The sequence below is a fragment of the Falco peregrinus genome, chromosome 11 (genome assembly GCF_023634155.1).
Source record: "Falco peregrinus isolate bFalPer1 chromosome 11, bFalPer1.pri, whole genome shotgun sequence".
Classification (NCBI taxonomy): Eukaryota; Metazoa; Chordata; class Aves; order Falconiformes; family Falconidae; genus Falco; species Falco peregrinus.
Genome location: NC_073731.1, coordinates 4,401,308 through 4,425,910, shown reverse-complemented (window position 1 = coordinate 4,425,910; position 24,603 = coordinate 4,401,308). Strand labels below are relative to the sequence as shown.

At 44.6% G+C, this 24,603-nt stretch overlaps 2 protein-coding genes across 10 annotated transcripts in view; one reads left to right on the top strand and one right to left on the bottom strand.

Moving 5' to 3' along the window:
- USP34 (ubiquitin specific peptidase 34) overlaps positions 1-9,390 on the top strand; it is a 137,059-nt gene extending 127,669 nt beyond the window's left edge. For 5 of the 9 annotated variants that reach the window (XM_055816223.1, XM_055816222.1, XM_055816224.1 and 2 more), the window contains 11 exons: positions 49-175; positions 523-630; positions 1,707-1,811; positions 1,936-2,060; positions 3,095-3,247; positions 4,212-4,335; positions 5,928-6,007; positions 6,697-6,837; positions 6,963-7,109; positions 7,643-7,802; positions 8,106-9,390. In XM_055816223.1, coding sequence (XP_055672198.1) covers positions 49-175; positions 523-630; positions 1,707-1,811; positions 1,936-2,060; positions 3,095-3,247; positions 4,212-4,335; positions 5,928-6,007; positions 6,697-6,837; positions 6,963-7,109; positions 7,643-7,802; positions 8,106-8,716 — 1,881 coding nt within the window. In that variant the 3' untranslated portion in view covers positions 8,717-9,390. The remainder of the gene's footprint in view (positions 1-48; positions 176-522; positions 631-1,706; positions 1,812-1,935; positions 2,061-3,094; positions 3,248-4,211; positions 4,336-5,927; positions 6,008-6,696; positions 6,838-6,962; positions 7,110-7,642; positions 7,803-8,105) is intronic. The other 4 variants (XM_055816227.1, XM_055816226.1, XM_055816225.1 and 1 more) reach the window with 3 other exon arrangements.
- A 3,854-nt stretch (positions 9,391-13,244) lies between these two features.
- Positions 13,245-24,496, bottom strand: AHSA2P (activator of HSP90 ATPase homolog 2). Its single transcript, XM_055816236.1, has 9 exons — positions 24,255-24,496; positions 23,983-24,173; positions 19,200-19,285; positions 18,458-18,572; positions 17,790-17,878; positions 17,127-17,249; positions 15,887-15,988; positions 14,613-14,664; positions 13,245-14,358 (listed from the first exon to the last, which is right to left on the bottom strand). Exons 1-9 carry the CDS (start codon positions 24,332-24,334, stop codon positions 14,183-14,185), a joined length of 1,014 nt encoding a protein of 337 aa, XP_055672211.1. The 5' UTR covers positions 24,335-24,496; the 3' UTR covers positions 13,245-14,182.
- Between the last annotated feature and the right edge of the window lie 107 nt (positions 24,497-24,603).

Genomic DNA, 24,603 nt, shown 5'->3' with positions numbered 1-24,603 from the left:
AGTACATTAATTTGGCAACATAAAGTTTTGGTGTTTCTTTCTTTCTAGTCCTTTAATACGTTGCACATGATGTACCATGAGGCCACAGCTTGCCATGTGACTGGAGACCTGGTAGAACTTTTGTCTATTTTCCTTTCGGTTCTTAAGTCAACACGTCCATATCTTCAAAGAAAAGGTTTGGTATAACTCTTCAAAGGATTACGCCTGTTGTCTGTTCATTTTTATGACCCAAACCCTGGTATTTTATCTTCCTTATTACCTGTATTTAAAAACTCCCCGCACAATAGGAGATAAGATTTATTAACAGTCATTAAATTGTTATTTATGAAATTATTTATTGGCATAATATGGAACTAGATTAAGTAAATTTAATAGCAGTTAGACCAGTGAGATTTAGCAGATTTCTAGATGGATTAAAATCATGCTAGACGAAAAAGAGATTCTTCAGTAAAATTCTGTGCTTTATTTATTGAGCTTTTAAGAAATCAACTAAATGTATTTCTGTGGCTTTTGCATTTGCAGATGTGAAGCAAGCTCTCATTCAGTGGCAGGAGCGAATTGAATTTGCCCATAAGCTCTTAACTCTGCTAAATTCCTATAGTCCTCCAGAGCTTAGAAACGCTTGTATTGGTAAGTGGTGACGGTGGAACTGCAGTCAGGAAGGATCTGTTCTACACAGTTACCTGCTTTGACATTTAAATTCCGTTTTTGCAAGTGCGGGTGCTTACTAGATCCTCTTACAATGGGCTTGGTTATATTAATATTGTCAATACACCGATACTGCCCTTGTTCCAATTATAAGTAATTCTGGTTTTGTCAGGTTAAAATTCATATTCCTGCTTCCCCAGGCACGCAGGCTGTGTGCACAAAGAGTCAGCCTTTGTTTTGAGAGGCCAATTTACTACCTTACAAGGTTTAATGATTAAGGACTAACTCCTGAGTTCAGGTGTCCGTGAGTTTAGATTCAAATCCTGAATCTTATGTTAAAATTCAAATATTAACTAACGCTCCACTCGGAAGGGTGCATGGTGGCCAGGTTAGTCTGAATAACAGCCTGTAGTGTTCGTGGTTATGATCCATTACAGGAAGGTGTAATAATAGAAGTAGAGCTTAAAGAGCCTTTAAATGGGATGGATTTGCTTTTTGAAATTGTAGATGTAAGCATTATATGTAAGTGTCCCTTTTGCATGAGAAGACCTATTTCAAAAAGGCCTAGGTTTTTTCTAGCTTAGGCTTTTTTACTGTTATTTAATGGATATCATCTGCATCTCTGTGCATGGCTGATGAAGACCTAAACCTGTGTCCACATTGCTTTTTGCTGTGATTTGCATGCATTTTCCCCGTATTTCGAGTGCCTTTCTCATTGTCCTCCTGACTGCTGCTGGTTGACGTTTTCCAGGCATCAGACCTGATATGTGTAAGAAGAAGGACAGAGGGTAATTTTATTGAGCTTCTACTTCCTACACACTGGTGGTTGAGCTACCACTGAGCAGGTTTTCTCCCCGTGGCAGAGGTGAAGGGATTCTTGACCGATTGAGGGGTGTTCACTTTCCGTGTCGCTCACAGTAGAGTCTGCCTCCACGGTGCGCACTAAGTGCAGCAAAAGTGATGTGAAAGAGAGTTTGCAAGTGCATGAGCCTGAAGTTAAACTGTTTGCTGTTAAGAAATAACAATATGTAATGGCAAAACCAACTTTTTGTTTGTAGATGTCCTCAAGGAGCTTGTACTTTTAAGTCCTCATGATTTCCTACATACTCTGGTTCCATTTCTACAGCACAATCATTGTACATACCACCACAGTAATATCCCAAGTAGGTATTTCAGTGATTGTATTTTGAAGTTCTCTTACGCTATTATTACTCTATCGTGTTCCTTGCTGCTGTCAAATATTGACCTTTTTAATATATCCCCATTTTATCCTAACTTATACTACAGTGTCTCTTGGACCTTATTTTCCATGTCGTGAAAATTTGAAATTAATAGGGGGAAAAAGCAATATTCGTCCTCCGCGTCCTGAGCTTAATATGTGCCTCTTGCCTACCATGGTGGAAGCCAGCAAGGTACGTAAACGTATGGTCTTATAAATAGCTGTTTCTCTATCGTTCTCCCGTCTTTATAGAAGTGTTGTAAGAATCCAGTAGCATAATGCATTTACGTTTTCTTTGTAAGCAAAGCATAATTCTTCTTCAAGATGTGTTGTCCTCATATACTCCATTCTAGATGTGCACTCCAGAAGCACCATTTCCCTGCCCTTGGTGACACACAGCTTCATACTCCAGACATGATAAGGGTGTGAACCTTGCGTTCAGAAAAAAGCCGTAGCACACGTTTTGGTAATCTTCCAGCCTGTTTGTGGCAGTTATAAGGAAAACTGAGGAACTGCCCAGGGACTGTCAGTTGGGTTTCAACCTGTGCTGAGATTTGTGACCAGACAGCTAAGCTGTCGATCCCTCAGGGTTCACTAGAGCCCGTTCAGCCGGGACTGAGGCATAATCTGCCAGTTGTTTGGGTGAAATACCAGTGCCTGAAATACCATGTAGGGCTTTAAGTCTTTCACTTCCCATTTTCCCTGCTGTGGGCTTCCTGACGGGATGCCAGCTTTGGTGGGGCTACTCGGTAGTCACTTGCCACGTCCCATTATGGCAGTTGCAGCAGCGGTGGGATTCAGCTCACGTAACTTTGCCTATCTAAAAGGTCGGCGTCCAGCTCCGTCCGTGATTAACGGCGACCAATAGTTCCCTGTGGAAGGAGAGAAGTAGCTACCCTCCCTCCTGTCCTAGGCACCCGAGTCCGGGTGAGGCGACTCTTCCTCCCTCCCTCCCCGCTGGCCGCAAGGAATACTGACGTGACTAGATTTTAGATAGTTAAAGTCAGGTAAGGTGAATCCCACCCTAAAAGGAATATGTATGGACAATCATTTGAAGAAGGAGAACTGGTTACTTGCTGTACAGTAACTGTGGTTCTTCAAGATGCTTTGTCCACACAGATTCTGTGGTCCCTCCTCCTGTGCTAACTCCGAGTCCTGTCATAGGGGATTCTTATCGGTGAAGGAATTGAGTGGTGGTTGAAGCCGCCATACCCCTTATGCCCTCAGGTACAGTGGTCGCAAGGACACACTGGGTGCAGGCACAGCCCCAGTGGACACTGCTATTCAGAAAGAATCCAATCTCCTGCACATGGGGCCTATGTGCACGTAGATGGGAATCTGTGTGGGCAACACATTTCGAAGAAGCACGGTTACTGTAGGGTAAGTAACCCTTCTTTTTTAAAGCTTTCCGAATGATGCTGTGTATATTCGTGCACCATCAAATTTACCGTGTAACCAAAGTTTTTTAAAAAACGTAGAGCGCCAAAAATTACCCGTGGTGGGTTTTTCCATCGTGTATCCAGAGGTGTAACGGATGTGACGCTGAATAACATAAATATTTAAACTTTAAAAGTCAGCATATTGTATGACACGGTATTTTACGCTTTATAATGAATTTGTACGTATTAGGAACCAGAAGATTTTTAAGCCTTTAAGACCACATCCACTGTTAGTTTCCCTGTGGGTTTTGCATGCTTACTTTTCATTCGTCTGTCTCGTATAAGACTGCATTTGTTTGCTTGAGGTTTGGAGATTTCCTTTCGGCTATCTGGTCTACAGAAGCTGATGCCATTTTAAGCATATACATCCAAAATATATTAAAATACTGGCACACAAAGCCCTTGGCATCTATTTGCCATTTGGTTTGAGACGTTCGTGAAGATGCTGCTTTGAAAGCTTGTGAAGCTCAGTCTTGAGAAAATTCTGACTTCTACAGATCATAACTGACAAAGTGTGACTGTAAAAAGCAGTAGCATATATATTTAGGTGTCTGCATACAATTTAAAATTGCTGTGTACTTTTCTTGTCATCTGCAAGATGTGGTATTTGCACAGCTTTGCATCTTCTCAGTCTGTTGATTCAGAATCCTACAATAAAAGTTTTTCCTGGTGGGGGAGTTGTGTTTGCCATCCGTCCTCCCACCTCGCTGTTGCGCTGGCCGAGGGCGCAGTGGGGAGCCGCAGCTGGCCTGGGTTAGACCTGGACGTTCCCATCGTGTTTTCCTGTAGTACACGACTACACGTTGTAGGGCACCAAGTGCAGCACCGTTAAGCGAGATGCTTAGGAAATCTGGTTGCCATCCAGTTGCTTATGTAGTTTAAATGAAGCTCTCTTAAATCTTCAGGGCAAAGATGATGTTTACGATCGTATGCTGCTAGACTACTTCTTTTCTTATCATCAGTTCATCCATCTACTATGTCGAGTTGCAATCAACTGTGAAAAGTTTACTGAAACTTTAGTTAAAATGAGTAAGTATGAAGGTTAAACAGCCTAAGGATTTTTTTTTCTGTGGTAACTGAGTGCTTCTCCACTAAGTTTTATATTGAAAATTTTCAAGAAAAAACAGAGCTTGTGAGACTTGCTGCATTAATTGTTCTGGATGTTATTTTTATCTACAAAACTGTACGATGTGTATAATGTAGTGCAGTCTTACCTACGTGACTGCCGCGCTTTCAGGCCTGTCCAGAAAGGAGCTGAGGCAACAGAGAGAATTCTGTCCCCTTGCACATTCAGGGTTTAATACTGAACCATCTGGGGGGAGGGGGAGGCTGAATCCTCAGTATCACTGCCAATGGCATCAGCTGGCAGCCCCCCCAGGAGCATGCACTGCCATCTCGATGGCACTGCTGCCGTTCCTGCCAGCCTAGGCTGATTTTGCTCCGTAGTTCTTGGAGCCATCACAACATTTAATTAAGTTTATAACCATTCAGTCATGTAGTTTGTACCCAATACTTGTTTCAGCTCTGCTAGTAGGTCCCACCAGTATCTGGGTTTCTTCCTGTTGAAATGTAAATTCATTTTTTTTGGTGTGCGAACAAGGCGTTCATGGCTTTGTGTGACCACTTCAGCCCTTGGGCTGGTTCTCTGCAGGAGACCATCCCGCCTGGAATTGCCCCATGCTACTCCAAAGGCACGTTGTAGGTTTTATTTTTGTCTCGCCCCACGGAGCCTAGGACAAGCCAGGCTACTCGGCGTGGTAGGTGCAGATGCACTAACCTCAGCGTCACACGCATACGTGGGCACATGGATTGGGAGCCGTCTCCTTTCGGCTGCCTAAAAGTGAGATGTATGGCCCGTTTCCTCTAGTCGGTGGAGAGACGCAGATTCCTTCCAAGAGAAAGTCATCTTCTGATTCTTTAATACCTTGAGCAGAATGAACCCCTTCTGAAAATACCCACTTGTTTCCTCGGGTTCTGTGTCTGTAGGAGCCGGCTAGCTAGCTGTGATTACAGACCACTTCTAGACAAATAAAACTATTCAGAATTAATCTTGTCCAAAGAGCGGTGATCGTATCATGTTCTTTTGATCTGAATCACCCATTTGCTCATTGTCACGCTCTTCTGGTTGTACCTCTAGCATGCTGAGTATTTACCGTAGGTCGTGTTAGTTACAAAGTGGGTCGGAACGGGTATGGTTTGCTGTGGTCCAGTGTATCCCTTAACGCTTTTGTGGTCTAGGTAACAATGGTGCTCGGCTTAATAATGAAGATTACCCTTTAAAATTTTTATGCTGTTGTTTTAAAAAAAAAGATATTTAAAACCTTCAAGTGCTGCAGCTGACCAGTTGAAAATGTAAGACAGCAATAACAATACCCCGATCATAAACCCAGAAGCAAAGCCAGCTCTTTAGGTTTTTTACATTTCACAGAAATACTGACGGGACTCAGGTATTTATTAAATGTACTGTAAAAGCTTCACAGACGATAGGTCTTTCTGGTTACAGAAAGTGCTAAGAGTCTGGTCTTATAAAATGAAACGGCACCTCAGTCCTACTTTTATCAGGAAGCAAGTATCTCCAACAGATTTCTCACACAGTAACTTACTTTCTCATACGATTTCAGGTGTCCTAGTTGCATATGAAGGTTTGCCGCTTCATCTTGCACTATTCCCCAAACTTTGGACTGAGCTTTGTCAGACTCAGGTAAGAGTCAGTGAGTTTGAGAACTAACGGAATGAAATACAGGCAAAATACAGCGATGAACGGGACACACAGATAACCCGTAAATTGTAACTAGTGGGTATCATTTATTCTTCCAAAAAGCTAGTATTTTGAATGCAAAACACCTCTGCTCACACTGCCTGTCATCTGATAAAACCTGAGAACCCAAGTATTAAAATCTGGCAAATCGTCTTTGCTCCCGGTACACCCTCGGTCCTGCAAACGCTTGGGCAGTTTCAGGCAGTACGTAACGCTGGCTGGAGGCAGTCTGCAGCGCACACACCTGCTTCGTCCTGCCTCTGGCAGTTGCCAGCTTTTTATGTAGCATCAGCGCTGGTACAATGGAATAAAAACCGGGAGATGCCTGAGGCTGGGAGGGGCCTTTGCACCTCTGTGAGAGGGCCCCATAGCTGCCTTCTGGGTCAGGAGACACCGGCCCTTCCCGTACGTACGGATCGTGAGAAAGTGGCACTCCCGTGGAATAAACTTCATAAAAGGAAAATGTGAAATAATAATTGACAATAATTAATCGGTACAATTTCCCAATACCTGATAGGCCTGACATATTTTGATCAGTAAGAGCAGTGCAGTGTGAATTAAGATGGTGTGCGAGCGCAGTGCTGTGCGTCCCGCGGTGACTGTGCGCTCTTCTCTCTCTCTCTCTCCACCAGTCCGCAATGTCAAAGAACTGTGTAAAGCTCCTCTGTGAAGACCCGGTTTTTGCAGAATATATAAAATGTATTCTGATGGACGAAAGGACCTTTCTTAACAACAACATTGTATACACCTTTCTGACCCATTTTCTTCTAAAGGTACGTGGTCCTTCAGCGATAATTTCCATTTCAAATGCAGTCGTATATGCTGTTTTTCAGCTTGGGATGCCCTTTTCACAGTTCCATTTTTTTCGTGCTTTAAAAATCACACGTTCTTTTCACAGGTCCAAGGGCAGGTGTTTTCTGAAGCAAACTGTGCCAACCTGATCAATACTCTAATTACAAATCTAATAAATCAATATCAAAGCCTAGAATCTGACTTCAGCAACCAGAGAGTTGAAATTTCCAAAGCAAGCTCTACTTTAAACGGGGTGAGTCTTTTCTAAGCCGTTCCAATGCCAGCGTGGTGTAGGAGGCAGCTTATTTTCTGCAGGAGCCAGGTTCTAATAACCCCTACGGACAAGGCGGTCGCAGATGTGCCGAGCGGCAATCCGAGCTCTCCGGAATTCTCTACCCACAGGCACGCCTTCTCCGCGCGCACAGCACACACGCGTCTCCCAGGCCGACGGTGGGCGCTGTAGGGCTGATGGGGGTGGCTTGTTGGAGAGGAAAAAAGTAACGCCAAGTGCAGCAGCGTTAATTGTAGCCATGTCCTAACCCAGCAAAGATCCCGTCTTGCAGCACATGGTGCGGTAGTGTCGTCTGCCTGGGACAGATGTGTGTTAAGGTCAGCGAATTAGCAGGGGGTGGGCCACTCCAGTAGTGCAGGTATATTTAGAACTCAGTCTTTGGGATGTTCAGACGATGTTGAAGCCTCTGCTTATTACACAGATCGGTGTGTAGGATGAATCAAATGCAAGTTTGAAATAGGGCTAGTTAAACTTGTTTCTTTCTGTATTTTCAGGACCTCCGAGCGCTTGCCTTGCTGCTTTCAGTGCACACTCCCAAACAGCTCAATTCAGCCCTGATTCCAACTTTACAAGAGCTTTTAAACAAATGTAGAGCTTGTCAACAACAGAGGAACTCGTTACAAGAGCAAGAAGCCAAAGAAAGAAAAACTAAAGGTTTGCCTTCTTACAGTGGTGTCACGCAATTAAAGTTTTGCACTTTTACAAAGTTAACGTAATGCGCTGTTTGCTTACTGCTGTGGGGTGGGCTGCGTATCGGCTTCAACCCCAACGCTGCACGAGCACTAATGTTAGGGAGCTGAAGTTCTAGGCCATTATGTGAATTCTCTGTAAGGAATTAAGTATTCATTAAAGTGCTGTGTTTAATACGGAAAATGATAGAAACCTGAAAGGCCTGTGGCGTGGGTGTGCAGCATGAAAAGTGCGTTTTCCCTAAGCGAGTTTCCCTTTTTCTTCCAGATGACGAAGGAGCTACTCCCGTGAAGAGAAGGCGGGTCAGCAGTGATGAGGAGCACACCGTAGACAGCTGTATTGGTGATATAAAAACTGAACCCCGGGAGGCGCTGACCCCGACAAGCACTTCGGATAACGAGACGCGGGACTCTTCCATCATTGATCCAGGCACTGAGCAAGATCCTCCTTCCCCCGAGAACAGTTCTGTCAAAGAGTACAGAATGGAAGTCCCATCTTCATTTTCAGAAGACATAATGTTAGCGACACGGTCACAGCACACAGAAGAGCAGTCAGGAAACGGTAAATTTGAAGAATGCAAAGAATTTAAGGACCTGCAGACTTCCAAGGATTCCATGGGAGCTGAGGAGGACTCGGAGTTTCCTTCCACATCGATTTCAGCAGTTTTATCTGACCTCGCAGATTTGCGAAGCTGTGATGGTCAAGCCTTACCATCCCAGGACCCTGAAACTAGTTTATCAATCAGTTGTGGCCATTCCAGAGGACTTTTTAGTCACATGCAGCAGCATGACATTTTAGACATCCTGTGTAGGACCATTGAGTCTACGATTCATGTGGTCACAAGGATATCTGGAAAAGGAAACCAAGCTGCTTCTTGACATTAGATGGAGCATGTCTGCTTTTAAGTCCTTTTTTTTTTTTTTTTTCTTCCCCCCACCAACGCTGTTTGTATAAGTTTTGCTTATTTTTGTTTTGTGCTTCAGTTTGTCCAGTGCTCTCTGCTTGAATGGCAAGATAGATTTATACGCTTAATTCTTGGTCAGGCAGAACTCAGATTCCTTCACCCCCCCTCCCCCCCCCCCCTTTTTTTTTTTTGCATCTACCGTACACTTTCTTAAAGGGCAATCAGATAATGGATATGTTTTATGTAATTAAGAGTTCACTGTAGTGGCTTTCATTTAATATGGCTGTCTGGGAGAACAGGGCCTCCCTGCCCTGTATGATGTAATTTAAACTTACGGCATTTTTACTGTGTATAATATGGTGTCCTCTGTGCCAGTTTTGTACCTTATAATAGAGGCAGATTGCCTCAGATCGCTGTGGTTCTTATTATCAAAATTAAGTTTACTTGTATACTAAAAAACCACAAGAAATTTGATTCTGTAAAGAATCCTCTTTAGCTGTGGCCTGGCAGTATATATATGGTGCTTTATTTAACAGAATACCTGTGGAGGAAATAAAGCACACTTGATGTAAAATTAATTGTTTTATTTTTATTGACATGATCAATTGCTATTCTGTGCACTTCATTAAACTGATTGTGATGACTTTTCATTTGTTTATAATATCTTGATTCAGTCTTTGGGTTTCTCATCAAAGACGACTGCAAAAGTGAAATGGCTGCAGAGAGAAATGATGATCAAATGTATGTGATTGGTGTAAATTTGGGTCTTTTCTGGTTTACTTTGCATCAGTGTTGGGCCGCACAGTTGAGAGGGAGCGGTGGTGTGTTACTTCCCCCCCCCCCCCCCCCCCCCCCCCCGGATGGTGAAAGGTGAAGTGGTACAAGAAACCAGCAGAACTTTTCATTTCCCTGGTCTTCACCCATGTTAGTGGCATTTCCCTCCTGCACCGTTAGCAGACCGGCTTCCTTCTTCCCCTGCGCCGCACTCCCTCGCTTTCCTGACAGCTGCTGCGCCCCCTGAAATGCTGCGGTGACTTTTTACCGGTTTTCCCTGTCCCGTTTCCTCCTGTTCCCAAGGCATTTCTGAGCAACATCCATTTCCTGTGTGATCTTTTGGACTGTCAATGATACTGGTTTTAATATCTGATTAAACTCCCATTTTCAGCTGCATTTTCCAGTGGCTTAACTCAGTTGTTTTTCTGTTGCCTTCAAAACACATCTCTCTTGGTCTTTTTTTATTCCAAATTCCTTCATTCTGTCTACCATTGAATGTAGTTTAGCATCATTTGCTTCTCCACAATTCTATTATGGGATGCTCTCAGGCCTCCCCTTACTCTCTGAATCTACTTTAATTTTTTTTTAACCTTTTGTAATTAATAATTTATCTTTGAAATTTACACTTTATATTCCTCTTCATTAGCGCATCTATTCCTGCATTTACAGACACCGTACGGATGCTGGTGAGTGCTTAAGTTGGTCTCATTATTCAGACATGCAGTAATTGTTTTTGCTTTCTTTAGGAATAATTTTGTTACCCTTTCTGATCAACTTCTCCAGAGATCGTAACTTCAGAGAGATCAACAGCTTCTAGTCACAACTTCTACCTCATGAGTGTCAGAATTCATCTAGCAAGTCTTCTCCCAAGCCTGCGGTTTGTGGTTGGGTTAAGATGTCTTTGGGAAGAGAAGATACTCATCGAACTGAAAATTCAGGAGCCGAAGCAGCCGCTCTAACCCTGCAGCGAGTACTCTCAGTTAATTACTCTTACTGAAAATGTGCACCTGCTTTTTGGTACGCTGTCTGATGTTTTTGTCATTATTTCAAAACCCGTAGTGAAGTATGCCAAGTATAAGTGGTATTTAGTAATTATTTCATAAACGATATGCAAGGAACACACCCTTCCTTCCTCCTCTGCGTTCCCAGATGGGCATCAGCCCTTCTGTTTGCCTGGTCACTGACTAGGCCCTTCCAGTTATTTTTGGGATGTTTTCCCCTACCGACCTGCGTATGCAATTTCCAAATGCTCTTGGTGGTAATTTTGAATTTTATTTTCTCACAAAGAGGTAACTGGCCCTTTAGAACCCCTGCAGAAGTCTGTCCGCAACCGCCCCCCATTAGCAAGGGCTCTCGGAAGATACAGTTCCGTGTGGCGCGCTGGGTTCTTGCAGCTCTCCAACGGTAAGTCAGGCATCGTACGTACAAGCTGTGCTAGGCCAGCAGGTCCCTCTGCAACCTCTTCAAAAAGCTAGCGCAGGTCTGACAAGATGCTGCAACCCGTGGTGGTCAGCTTTAATTAAAGGGTGGTTCTGTAGTTCTAAACCGACCACATTTAATACCAGCTTTTCTGTTATTTTGCTGAAAAACTCTGACAAGGTTATCAGAAGTATAGTGATTTGTGCTGCTCTTCCCTTACGTTACCTTTCACCTTCCCCTTGAGTATTGCTGCAATTTTTACTGGGAATTTTTTCCCAGTATTCAGGTTTTTAAACAAAAGCAGCACCTACAACTTGTCCCCTCTTCCCTAATCCTTGTTTGCACCGGTCTTTCTCTTCCTTTGTGTCCCTCACTTCACATGTTCTGTAGGTCACTGTGTCTCCCATAGCATTCCCCTTTTGCTTTGTATCAGTTTTGTGGTCTGTATTTCTTTGCCTTCAAGAATATTTTATCCCTTTCTTTGACAACCCCGTATTGACTGGCTTCCTCAGGCTCTTAACAGCTTTTAATCTCTCCCACGGCTCATCCCACCTCTCATTTAACTGTTATGTATTTCCTCCTGGCATTCCCACCGCCCATTTAACCCCTTCAAAGGCTATATTACAAATCTTGTCTTTCACATTTAGTTATTTTTCCTTTTGGCTTTCTCAGAGGCCGGGTGGTTGCCCAGAACCTTACCACGTTATGGCAGCACTGCGTTACAAGCAGAAGTGTCTTTTCCTGTTTCTGCTTTCTTACTTCTTTCATACAGCCTGCTCTCCCTGGAATGCTTCTGTGCTCATTACTCTCTTTAAAAAAACACGTGAAATCCAACAAATTTGAGCATATTTCCCCCAAACTCCCTACATATCTCTGCTCCTGCTGTTTTCTCTTGTGTTACATTGGGAAAAATTTAGGATTGGGAACTCTTCACAGGGACTTACTTAGAAAGCAAAGTACATTTATGATACTATTGTACCATTAGCATCATGCTGTTACTAAACAACGTGTAATTCCTAACTCTGCTCCCTCCTGCTCAAGGGCTGAGGGTAACAAGCAGTTGAACGTTCCTTGGTTTTATGGAACTGTTGGAGAGTCTATGAGAAATTTTAGCACTCAAGAGTAAATTGTTTTGCCTCCCTGCGATGACGACTGCACAGTAGTGCTGGAAATCCTCCCGAAAGCGACCTGCTACAAGTAAAATGAACTTAATCTTTGATTTCTCTCAATTCCAAAATAGCTGTTTGCAGAAATTGAACTTTCAGGTCAGCAATACAGTGCTGCCAGCAAAGTTCCAGCACGTACAGTGAAGACAGGAAGAGTGCGGGGATGTTGGTGAAGCAAAAAGAAGAAACATCCTCTTTTTTTTGCCTGCCAGGACAGTCAGCGAGGAGCTGTGCGGGGGTGTGAAGCTGCCTGCCCATCGCCTGCACCCAGGATGAGAAGGTAGGCATTGTGTGGTTCTAGCTTCAGAAAGCTCGTGCACGTTGTTATCACTTACAGCTGCGCAGGCCTGAGGGAACAAGACCACTGCTATTCTGGGGGGTTTGGCAGTCCCACACTGGGAGGCGAGTGCCGCAACACTGGAAACACCAGTCAGTCCCTTCCGTGGCACTGCAGCTGGCGCTCCTGCAGGGAGACAAGAAAATTCAGGCTAGCGGGATGTGCAGGTCGCGGGCACTTGTGCCCCGAGGTGGGAGGGGACACGGCTGAGGCATACTGCCCGGAGGAGTACTAGGGCTGTAGGACACGCTGGCTGAAGAAACTTGTAGTTCCATGCAGCGGCCTACTCTCAGGTACTAAACTGTCACGAAATCTCTTAGTTTACACACAAATCTAGATTTTTCCGTTTACTTAAACACTGCCCCTTCATCAACCAATACCCTTAAGTTTTGTATTCTAAATGTTAGGCTCTTGGTCTATTTATCAAAAAAAAGGAACAACCTTTTGAGCGTTCAAAGGAAGATGCTAAAACACGACCCTGCTCAAGAGGCTGTTCTCCACCCTCTCTCTGGTCCCCTGAAAAACAAGCAGTGCAACACTCGGGAACCTGTCTGTGCCGGGCGTTTGTTCTTGTTACTACAGCAAGCCTCCCCTAAGCTGGAAGGGGTAACTGACAGCAAACTTTTCAGGGAAAGCCTTGCCTGTAGAAAAGCACAACACGTCTTTATCTTCTGGCTGAGGTAAGTTTATGTGTGCTAAGGCTGCCTTACGTTGGCGTCCTGTGAAAATAAAATATATAGGACTCACCTTCCGTACAGACTCGTTTAGTTTGGCAGCATCAGTTAATGGAGAAAATAAACTGCATGTAAAATCACATCGTTTATTGAGCCAACCATGTTTTCCAAAGGCAGCCTGCCCTTTTTTGGTCAGTACGTTTCAAATTGCATATTAAATTAATACAGTTTTATTAAAGCATTTGAGAATTAAGTTACTCTTCCTGACCTCAGTGTGGTTTGATTAAGAGTAAAAATTCTTTACTTTCAATATCCCAGCTACGCTCCTGTCTTAATTTCTCTAACAGTTGCTCACTTTAATTTGAGCTGCGGAATTGCAGAGGGCCATCAATCATTTCAGTGGAAGGTTTACAGAACTGCAAAAGGAAAGCGTTATTACCGCTTGTTTTTTGCAAAAAAATTTCACACTGAGGTCAAGTAAGGGGGTACAGTGCATGCAGACTTAATAGTGGTAACCGTCATGCCAACCAGAATTACAGGACATTAATTAATCTTTCCTTAAAACTGTCTACAATGTTAGAAACAAATTCAGTCTGCAGTTAAAGCAATCTTAGGAAGTATTGAAGGAGGCTGTAAACTACTCTGGCCCCGCCGTTTCAACAGTTTTATAATCCCTTTGTTCACTGCTGATGGGAATGCCATCTCCTGGAGGGATTCAGTTTTGCCACTTGATACACCGAGTATCAAAGAACTGCAAATGTTTCCTACTGCTCCGCGCAGCCGACCCACCGATGCTGGTAGCACTTCACTGCAGCTGAATCATTATTACTCTCTGACGTTGCAGGCAAGCAGCACGGAGATGGCTTTCCTCAAATGAAGCTGCTGATTTACATAGTCTGACTTACTCGCCACCCCCGTTCACTAAAAATCCATAAATAATGCTTAAATTATATACAGTATCATAGAAGTGGGTCTTTATTCTTCCCACAAATAAATTACTTTTTTTAAAAAAAAACCAATTGTTAACAAAGTATAAAAAGTAATGCCCTAACAAAACTACGGTGCTGTTATCATTCCATGTCGCCTTTGGACTGCTGCAGTAAAATACGTATTTCTTCAAAATACTGCTTCTTCCAACACTGTCTTGTGCTGTCTTCGTTGGAGACGGGAACTCCTTTGCACTCTAACTGCAGTTCTGTTTGAGCAGCCATAGCCTTGAAAATCAAGGCAACCGTTGCATAATGTTCTGAAGGAAGAAAACACGACATTTCAGTAAAAGTGGATTTTAGGGGATTACAGTTGTTGTTGCTGATTTTGTATCCGCTTTTGCCTGTGTCCGGGTGAAGGTCTTTTCACAGATCCCACCTGCTGTGGACATCAGGCTGCTCTCCAGAGACCACAGACTGCGGGAGCTTCCAGTTAGCAGGGCTGCCAACTGTCACGTTTGTCCCTTCTCCCCGCACAGCGCGGCCCCCATTAGAGGGCCTCAGAAAGACTCACCCTCAGGCCAGCTCCCACACCTCCACTTCAGGACGATTCTTTGGCTTGGGACCTGTGAGAAGATAAGAACACCCCTGAGACAATTCACATCGCAACTGTGCAATGCTAATTCTCTCCTGAAAAACAAGGGGAGGAGTGTTATGTAACAGTAGGCACATGCATGTAAACAATACAAAGGTTGGGATTTGGGTTTTTTAAATAAAGTATTTTCACGAAGCTCTTGGCGTGCTCCATTCCACTGTTTTGTTTTCTCTATGGGAGGCGGTCAGGCCCATTCGTTACTAAACTTAGAACGCTGGTTTTCTTGCAGACCTTGAAATGGGCACTGCTAAGAGTCATGTTTTCACCTCTGAGGCGTGTAAGCACGCAGAGTATGCCTGTGATTCTCCGTCAAGCAGTCCAGCCTGCTTGAGTGTACAGGTTCGGCAGTACTGTGCAAAAACGCCTTACAGCCTGCCGCCAGCTCACGGGAGGCGTCACTTCAGCACAAGCGTATGCATTATGTCAGCTGAAGTTTTGCCTAGATCAGGCTCACTGTTCTCACTAGGCCATTAAGTTCCTGTGTTGGACTGTTTCACCTAAACAGTTCCTCATGCAGTTGCAAAGGCCGATGACTAGAACTGACTTCTCTCAGCTTCCATCAGGGGATGTTCAGCTCTGCAGCGTCTGTCTTTCCAGACTGAGCCCTTTCCGATGTCATCAACAAATTTTATTGAGTTGAGTTAAAGTAACAATCTCATTTTCCAAGGCTTTGCTTTTTTAAGAATTGTCCAGGTGTCAGTGATACTTACTGCCTGTCATCTGGATGGATGCAAGATACCAAATCTGAAGCTCAGCGACTGTGAAAATGGTTTTTCAGGTTTCAAAAATGGAGCTGAGCTCTAATTATCTTTCCCTTTTATTTGCAAAAGCGTTAAGCTGGGGAGAGTGTAACATTTGCCCTGAACGGAACGGCGATCACTTCTCCAGTTACAAGAAGAATTGATGTGGATTTGGAAAATAAACTTTAAACCTGCTTTCTCGCTCCTCCTCCTCCTAGTAAAAAAAAAAATGTCCCCTCTCTGCAGGTTGCTGGGTGTAGTCAGTGGCTGCTGTTTTGATTGGGAAAAAAAAATCACACAACATAATAGCAGGTTTTTTACTTTGAAACAGAGGAACCCAGTATGCACTAGAGAAGCTGCTCTGTCAGAAACTCAACGCTACTTTTTAGCTCAGAGAAACGGCTAATAGCCCACCACCACCCATTTTTAAAGTGCAAAACAGGAGCATTTTACCAGTTCCGCATATTCACCACTGACACAGCCATCAAACATCTGAAGCTTGCCTCCTTTCTCAGCTTCAATCACAGCAGGACATTTAGAAAACTTCTGCACCAACTAGCAAAAAAAGAACAGCACACGTCAGTTAACTACAAATCCATACTGATAGATAACGCACCGTATCATGAGACAAGGGAGGGTCGCTGAAGAGATTAACTGCAATGTATGTAAGAGTCTTTAAGCACTGATCGGGCCTTTCATTTTATACAGCGCTCCCCTGAGCTCTGTGCTAGCAGCAGGCTCCAGGGAGGTGACAGAATGAGAACAGAAATGCTGAGAAAGCTAGTGGTAAATGCAAAGACGGGTAAGGACTCCAGCCCCCTGCAAGGGGCGTGGACGGAGCAGCAGCTCTAGGAAGGTGCAGAATTGCTGCCGAGCACCATTACTGTTTCCCATTGGTAGCACTGGGATTGTAATTTAAAGTTCTCTGGTAGCAGCCCTGGCTCTTTTGAAGGACGCGAACCCAGAATCAGTGATTTTGTATTTTGCACCCTATAGGCAACAGTATCATCGCATCCAATACCAATTAAGCGGTAAGCTGTGGGTAACAACAGTGCCACTGCCCAGCGCTGCAAGCTGCCGAATGAGAAATGCCTACATCCCACAGCCAAGCTTTTTCTAACTAGCACAGGGCAGCGTGATTGAGCTGCACACGAACTACGTGAACATGCACCTTCACTTTGTTTAGTTGCCTTTTCTTCCTGTTAAGGGAACAACTTGCAAAAAAAAAAGGTCTAAGCCACCCTAATAAACTCTCATTAAAAAGGTAAAAGCCGAATGATCCTACTGCGGCCTTCTAGTGCTCTCTGATTGCTACCACAAGAACTTGAAACTTGTCAGCGAGGCCAGCTGCCTAGCCTTTGTTCCTTGGTAGGAGACCAAAGTGACACATGGCTTCAGCAGCTGTCAGCTTCTGCTTTTTCACCACTGAAATTCCGCGGTGGCTTGAAAGGTGAAGCTATTCAGCAAAACTTTTGAAGAGCAAATGATGGCAATCAGAATTGAACAGTGAAGTTACCAGAAAAGGGTAGCTCATGAAGCCTTCAGTTGCTGGACAATCGCATCTCTCCATTTAATGTACGTAAGGAGCATTATCTGTACTTGACACTATGAGCGTGACACATTCATCACTAACACAACTATTCAGATACAACAGCATTACATTGTTATGTTGCCTAGTGGAAATATCACTTACTTCCTTCGTTGTGAAGATGCTATAAAGTTCATCTGCTGAAGAGTTGAAGATTTCTCTCATAAATATCTTCACTGTTGGAATTTTTACACCAACTATATCCAAGGACTGTGGTAAGACAGAGTCCTGCAAAGCAAAAAATATTTCTGTGAATGCGAATCAGACAACAGTTCTGGAGTGGCAGAATCATTGTTACCCATGCATTCCTAAATACACTGTGTTATAAATATACGCTAATTTTGCAATGTACTTCCACATTTATTTAAAAGTAGTATTCATCAGGATTCACTGAATTAATCAAAAAAAACGACCGAGTGTGTGATTCGCTCCAAAGACACCTAAAATGAACTTTTGACCGGGGGGAGGTGACCTGTGCAAGTGAACTTGAGCTTCACCTTGCTGCACATACAGTCCTTGCAGCAGGAAGCCTTCAGAGGAACGCAAACGCGGCCATCCTCCTCCCGCACCTGGCAGCGCCAGGCCCAGGGTCTGTGACGGGTCACTTGCGTACTACAGGCCCTGATCACGGCAGCAAGGAGGCAGTTCTGCCCCAAAGCCTTTCACTTTTGCAGGTGATCGCAGGAATATGCAATCTTTACCGTAGCAAAATCTGTAGGGACTACATATGGTAAAGTTAAATTCATGTAACGTTTAAAGCCAACATACTTGCATGGCATTCCCACTTGGTTTTTGCTCAGTGGCCACCTCCTGACCAGTAGCAGCTTTTGTTGGCAGAATCATTCCCAAGGTAAATTCTGGAATGAAGAAAAGCACTTTTCAGTATGAAACGGAGCTGAACAAGCACCCTGACATTCAGATATGTAATGAAAATTGCTGGCTAAAACTGCAGAGAGTGGGTAAAACTGGGCAGAATGGGAGCACAGAATGGGGCATGCAACTCTAACCCCGTTTCCCCACTTTAGCCCTGTTTTTTTATCAGCAACAGAGCCTAACAGCAATTTCCCTTAAAAACACAGGCTTTTCAGAGTTACCTGACCCCAAATCGACACTCTCTGCCCACTAAGGAATGGGCCATCTCCGTGATCTGAGCAGCAGAGGAACGGCAAGCTGAGGTTGGGCACTGCTTTGCCAGCCAGCAGCCTGCCGGTCCGACTGTGTCGTTTCTGTGGTCAATTCATGTAACACAACACTGCCTGGGTCGCTACAGAAACTTCTGGACGCTGCCACGTTTGATAGCAACGAAGATTTTGACTGGTAGGACTAACTTAGTTCAATAAAAACAGTACAAAACCAAGGACTTGTCAATACGTTACCAATCTACTCAAGAAAGGCGACTGAATAAAATACATACCTAACATACTGGTTTAATTTACCTGTTTTAAGTGCTTTCAGATAATCTCTCAGGGCCTGTCTGACTTTCGTGGTTCCTTCGGTTCTCATAAGGTCCTTCAGAACATCACCTTCCCCTTTCTTTTTGCTAATGTTTATCTAGAAACAGAACAATTACAAAATCTAAGAGGCACCTTAACATGAGGCTTTTGAGTTCTGGCAACAAAGAAAGTATTTTGGCTTTGTTTACTATGTTCAGAGGACAGCTGCAATTTCATTATCTTCTCAGTTTATCCTACCTTCGCTAAAAATAAGCTCTTTTGGGTTCTGACTTAATAAATGCAGTCTTATCTCGACAGTAGCTTAGTCAAGTACATCAAGTATCAACAGAGTTGCCTAGTATCCAGCAGAGTTGAGGAATCTGTGGAAGCCACACTAGCAACTGCTACGCAACTAACGAGGACATTCCTTAAGTTCTTACGGTTTAGGTACAAGGTTTGTTGGGGTTTGGGGTTTTTTAAGACTACAACAAGCAGAGTTCTTCTCAACTACAAGTTAACATATCATCACAAAGAGTAATTAGCAAAGACAATTGTGCACATTCGTAGTAGGTAAATTTGAGAACAGAAATAAGTCATTATTCCAAGTACAAAAACTCAAAAACATTAAATAAGCTATCCAAGTGTAATTATTCCCTTAATCACAGGATAAATCAAAATACAATGCCTATATGTTGATTAACACTTTATTTGAGCCTATACAGCCATATCGGTATTTCACACCTACCTCTGTATCATCTACCTCATTTTCTTCTGACAGGTTAGGAATTTCAACTGATCCCTTATGTTTCTCACCAGACTCTTTCACTGTACCTGTATTAACATAACGAATTCTTAAATGCATTATTAAAAACTATTTCCCACATAGCAAGAGTTTTATGCTTGGATATAATCGTCAAAAAGTGTTACTTGAAGCAAGTCGTCTAGAATCTGAATTGAAAGGAACCAAATAGCAACCGAGTCTCAAAACGTGTCACAGTACTTTCACAGCAAACTATTCTCAGAGCTTTATTTTCCTGTACAGATGTACTGCGATACGCACACAGGTATGTCTTCTCAGCACATTTTGCACGACCGTTCCGCCACTGCTCTCACCTTCAACTGCCAGCTGTTCTGATGTACTCTCTGCTTACAACAACTTTTGTCTGCCAACACAGAGTGTTAATCTAAAAGGGGGTAGGGGAAAAATAACCTCCTCTTCCCCATAACTTGTCTGCCCTTCATGCAGAAGCTCTCTATAATGCTACCTATTCCTTCTTGAATATCTGAAAAGCTTCCAACATACAGCGATGTAACCGTAAAACATACGTATATATATATATCTCTCTCTAATGGACAAGTATACAGCCGAATTTTTTTAAAACCAGGAAACCACATGCAAATTTTTTTAGAATACTCATTCTTACTCTTTATATCCTCACTGTGAACTGCTACTATTCACTGTACACACGGAAGAACAGAAATCACACTCTGCTTTGGCACCCTTCTGGGCACAGGCCCACCATCACTTACCTACACGGCTCTATAAACACATTCGGGATAGGAACCCAGTAGCGTGCTGCTTTGCCTCAGACCTTACAGTGAAAAGACTGAATTTAAGGTTTGACACTTTTTTTTTTTAATTACACTGAAGATTCTTCCCCCTTGCCCTGCGAAAGCATTTAGTTATTTAAATCAATTTACTACTTAGATCATGTTAGAATCTCTTTAGAAAGCAGCAGCAGAAACATGCACTTCTACCCCAAACCCAGTCATCTCCATACAGTTTTATCAGCTTAGGCGTCAAAACATAGAGAACACAACAGATTTACCAGTCTATCAGCAAAACTCTCAAATGACCTAGTGTTAAGCCTGACTGCAAAAGGGGCATTATCACAAAGCTAGATGTAGTATTTCTTTGGATTCTCTCACCTTCCAAGGAGCTAGCTAGATCCAGCTACTACTGAACATCACCCTCCTTTCACTGTTTTTAATTATTGCCCTGAAAGGCCTGCCATGCTAAAGGGGGACAACCATGCACGGACAGAACCTAACGTGCTGCCGGTCAAGATCACAGTGAAGTACAGAAACAAATGCTCGGACGTTTCTTAGCAATAGAGTGTGAATGACTGCCAGTAACACAAGGGTGGAGTACAGTGCAAAGAGCCCTTCCTGGCCAGGATCTAAGTCAGTGGAGCACAGCGCAAGATGCAAAGTCTGTTAATCCAGAGGTAGACAGCCACCTCCACACAGGAAAGGCTAAACTAAAAAGACTCTCCTGGGCTCCTCAGAGCCTCCCAGGAGAACCCACTGGCTCAAGTATGAAGCCATGTGAACTACTTAATTACACCATTAAAACACTTCTGGGCCCAACACACATCGCACGCAGCCATCTCTATTTGCTCTTTACTGCTTTCTTCTGGCAACAGGATAAGTACAAGCAAAACCACACAAGTTTTGTCTTTGCAGATAGTAGAGCAAATCTTATTTTCATCTACTCTACCCAAAAAGGAAATAATACAAGCAGGTAGGAAGCAAAACAGAAACCTGACTTCTATCGATTCAGCTAATTTTATTAACAATTTTCACAACTCTTAAAGACTCACAACTAACGCAGGCCAGACAACAAATTTAAATTCATAAAACCAGTAAACAGGTATTTTTCCCCCCCTCAAAAAATTGCTTGCTCAAGGGATTAATCCAGATGGTATATGCACTGAACAGCAAGGTCCAACCAGTTAACAAACTGAGCTGGTTGTTGAACATTATGTAGGCAGAACACTTTGTATTTTTAGTGTAACTGTAAAGTGAGCAAAACTATCAACATTTTATCAAACTAATTAATTATTTGTTTGAATCTCATGAGACTCCATTAACAGACCTAAGAATAAATTTGTTTGTTTCCTGTCAATCCAGTGTTTTAGGAAATTGATAGTGAAAGCATGTCTCAGAAAGACCTACCTATAAACCCACGGCTGAGAAGTTTTAAAAGGACACGTATGTTTTCATAAAGCTTCCACCACAATGTAGAATAATCCATTGAAATCCTCATTACATTTTCTAACAAATGATAGAACAGCCATTTTGCTCAATTTTAGTGCCATTAAGTACCCTCAGTTCCCCCTTTTTTGTTGCTCTGTAATCTAAATTGCTAAGGGCAATGTTTTTCCAACACCGCACTTTTCAAACAGGCTGCAAATTTCAGGGTGTATAACATCTTGTCCTTACGTAAACACGTTTTAATCATAGCTTGAGCTCCTAGTTATCCTAGAAGACTTGTAGAAGGAACTAATTACAGCAATTAGTGTTTCAAGCAGTTCAGCCCCAACTCTCATTTCTAATTCAGAGCTCACAGAAAACACACATCATGATGGCTATCAAATTAAGAAAAAAACCCACCATAAAACATCATCCCCTGCCTCTTTTAAATTCCACTGTGTAATAGCAAACTCCTTTAAAACTAAGCTCTCAAAGACATTATCCACTAAACACAACACAGAGCTGAGCAAAGTACCTAATGCGAATTAGTTGTCTGTAGTTAAACACTGAAAAAGCATAAAGACCTAGCAGAGGAAAAAGAATTTAGAAAGCATTTGTACAGAAATACAATACTGCATCTCCCTACTTCTAAGCTTTATACACTGTAATAAAACCAACAAAACCAAACTAGCTAGTGTTTAAAACTTAGATGATTTTAGCTTATCTTAAAAAACAAAGCCAAAGCATCAAAAAGCTGATAATTACTTGAACTGCACTGATACAAACCGCACGACAGAGTATTACGTTTGCCTTGCTCTTTGTTAACACTGAGATCACAATTGTAAGTACACCCTTAGTCTGTAACACGCTTGTAACATTTAAAACTTAGTTGGCTATCAGTGCAAACAAAAATAAGTAACAGTACTTCTTTATGTCCCCTATTATTGTAGAAGCAGACCTCAATTTCAAATTGTTCAAATAGGAGCACTGGTCTCAGCATTGAAAAAATAAATGCTCCAGCCAGCCAAACCAAGACAAACAGTCCCAGAAAGCTACCCTGGAAAGGGCACTGTGAAAAGGAGAAGCACGGAAGGCAGGCAGCCGCTGGAGCAGCAAAACAGCATCATCTGAAACACTGATCCAGGAACTGCAACTCTGTTTTGGGGTACAGGCATTAAGAAGGGGAAATTAAGCACGGCCTTTGGTATTCCCACCTCCTATAGTAACAACTGTGGCCTAAGAAATAAGTACAGTATTTGGGGGAGGAACAGCCTGTCATTTGGCATTACAATATCCAGGTGCAATGTCCCATGCAGGCACTTTTTACCAGCCCTTCCTGCTTCTTACTCCAATGCAAGAGACGGCCCACAATTTGCCATCAAGTTTTAGGCATCTGGTAACTGGAAAGAATTCCTCAGTATTACCCAAAGATACACTATTGGCTTGGTCTGCAAATAAAGAGCTTGCCACGGGACAAGCACAGTGGAGGATGAACCTCCACTGTCCGGGGTTGCAAGCGGGTGCAGCAAAACAAAAATGCATGGGCACAATCCCTGTTACCCCAAATAATCAGGAACTATTTCTAGTTGCCTTATTCCCACTGAGCAGTTTTTTCCTCACGTACTTCATTATTCTCAACATAACTACATTAAATTTTTGGAAACAACTGCACTGTCACACTTCTTAGGCTCTCCCACTTCCCGCTCTCGGCACGCGTTAAGCACACTGTAATCTGCGCACACCGAGGAAACTACAACAATTCGAGCGCACTGTTGTAAGCCATACGTATCTGGTCACAACTGAAGTATTTACTTCTCACAAAGCAAAATGAGTAAAACTGTGCTGACACGCTGGTAAAACAATGCTAAGAAACGTGTGTGGTACAAAAAAATTGGGTGAAGGGGAGGAAAAGACAAGCTAGGGTTTCAAGATTATTTAAAAATAAGCATTTATGACAGTTCAGGCCCACGTGTCTCCTGCAGTCTCCGTACGGTTCTGATTCACTGCAGCTCACTGAGGTGTTCCTGTTTCTCCAGCCCAAGGGAGACAATTTCCCTCTCCACAGTGACCCCTCCTGATCCCGCAGAGCGGATCGGCAGCGCCAGCTCCGCAGGCACCACGCCAAGCCGCAAGGCTGCCCGGCCAGTGCCCATCTCCCCGCGGCACGGCGCCTGGGGCCACGCGTGGGCACCTGCCGGGCCCCCGGCCGCCGCGCTCCCCGCGCCCGGCAAAGCAAGGCGAGCCCGGGGGTCCCTGCCGCCAGCAGCGCCGGCTGAACCAGAGGGGGCACCGCTAGCCCCTCGCATCACCCCCGAGGGGCCGCTAGCCCCTCACAGACGCCCCCGAGGAGTACGGGCGAGGCATCGCCTCAGCGAACGTCCCCGCAGCCCAGCGCAGCCGGGTGCCCCCGTCGTGCCGTTCCCCTCAGGGCCGCCCCCCAGAGCCGCCCGTCCCCTCACCTCACCTCAGGGCCGCCCCTCAGAGCCGCTCGACCCCTCAGGGTCACCATTCCCCTCAGGGCCGCCGTTCCCCTCGGGGCCGCCCCCCGGTACCTTTCCAGCTGAGGCGCAGGTTCCACTCGTAGAAGAAGATGAGCTTCCCTTTGCGGCTGTTGCAGGACGCTTCGCCTTCCACGTGCTTCAGGTCGCTGATCTCGCAGCGCCCGGCCTCGCCCTCCACCACCAGCCCCACCAGCACCTCCTCCAGCTTGCTCTTCGACCAGCTGGTCGCGTCCCGCTCGGTCCTGGCCGGGGAGCGGGGCCGTCAGGCGCGGCACCCCCCCCGCCGCGGGCCCGCCGCCCCCTCCCCTCCCGCCGCCCCTCACCAGTGCCAGTTGTTGACGTTGGTGGCGTCCGCGCGCTCCTCCACGATCCAGCGCGGGTCCCCCTGCCCCCACTTGGCCATGGCGCTGCCGCGGCCCCGCTGCCGCCCGCCGGCCCGGCCAGAAGGTGCCAGAAACTTCCCCGCCCCCGTCCCTCGCTCCCCGCCGGAGGAGGAGGAGGAGGAAGGAGAAGCCGCGCCGCCCTTCCTCCCCTCACAGCCGGGGCGGGGAGGGAGGCGGGGAGCCGCCGCCCGGGCCTCTGGGTGGCCGCGGCCGCGCTGCCGCCGCCCCGGGGAGCGCCCCCGCCTGAGGCGCGGCGGCGAAGCGGGGTGCCCTCGCCCGGAACAACGAC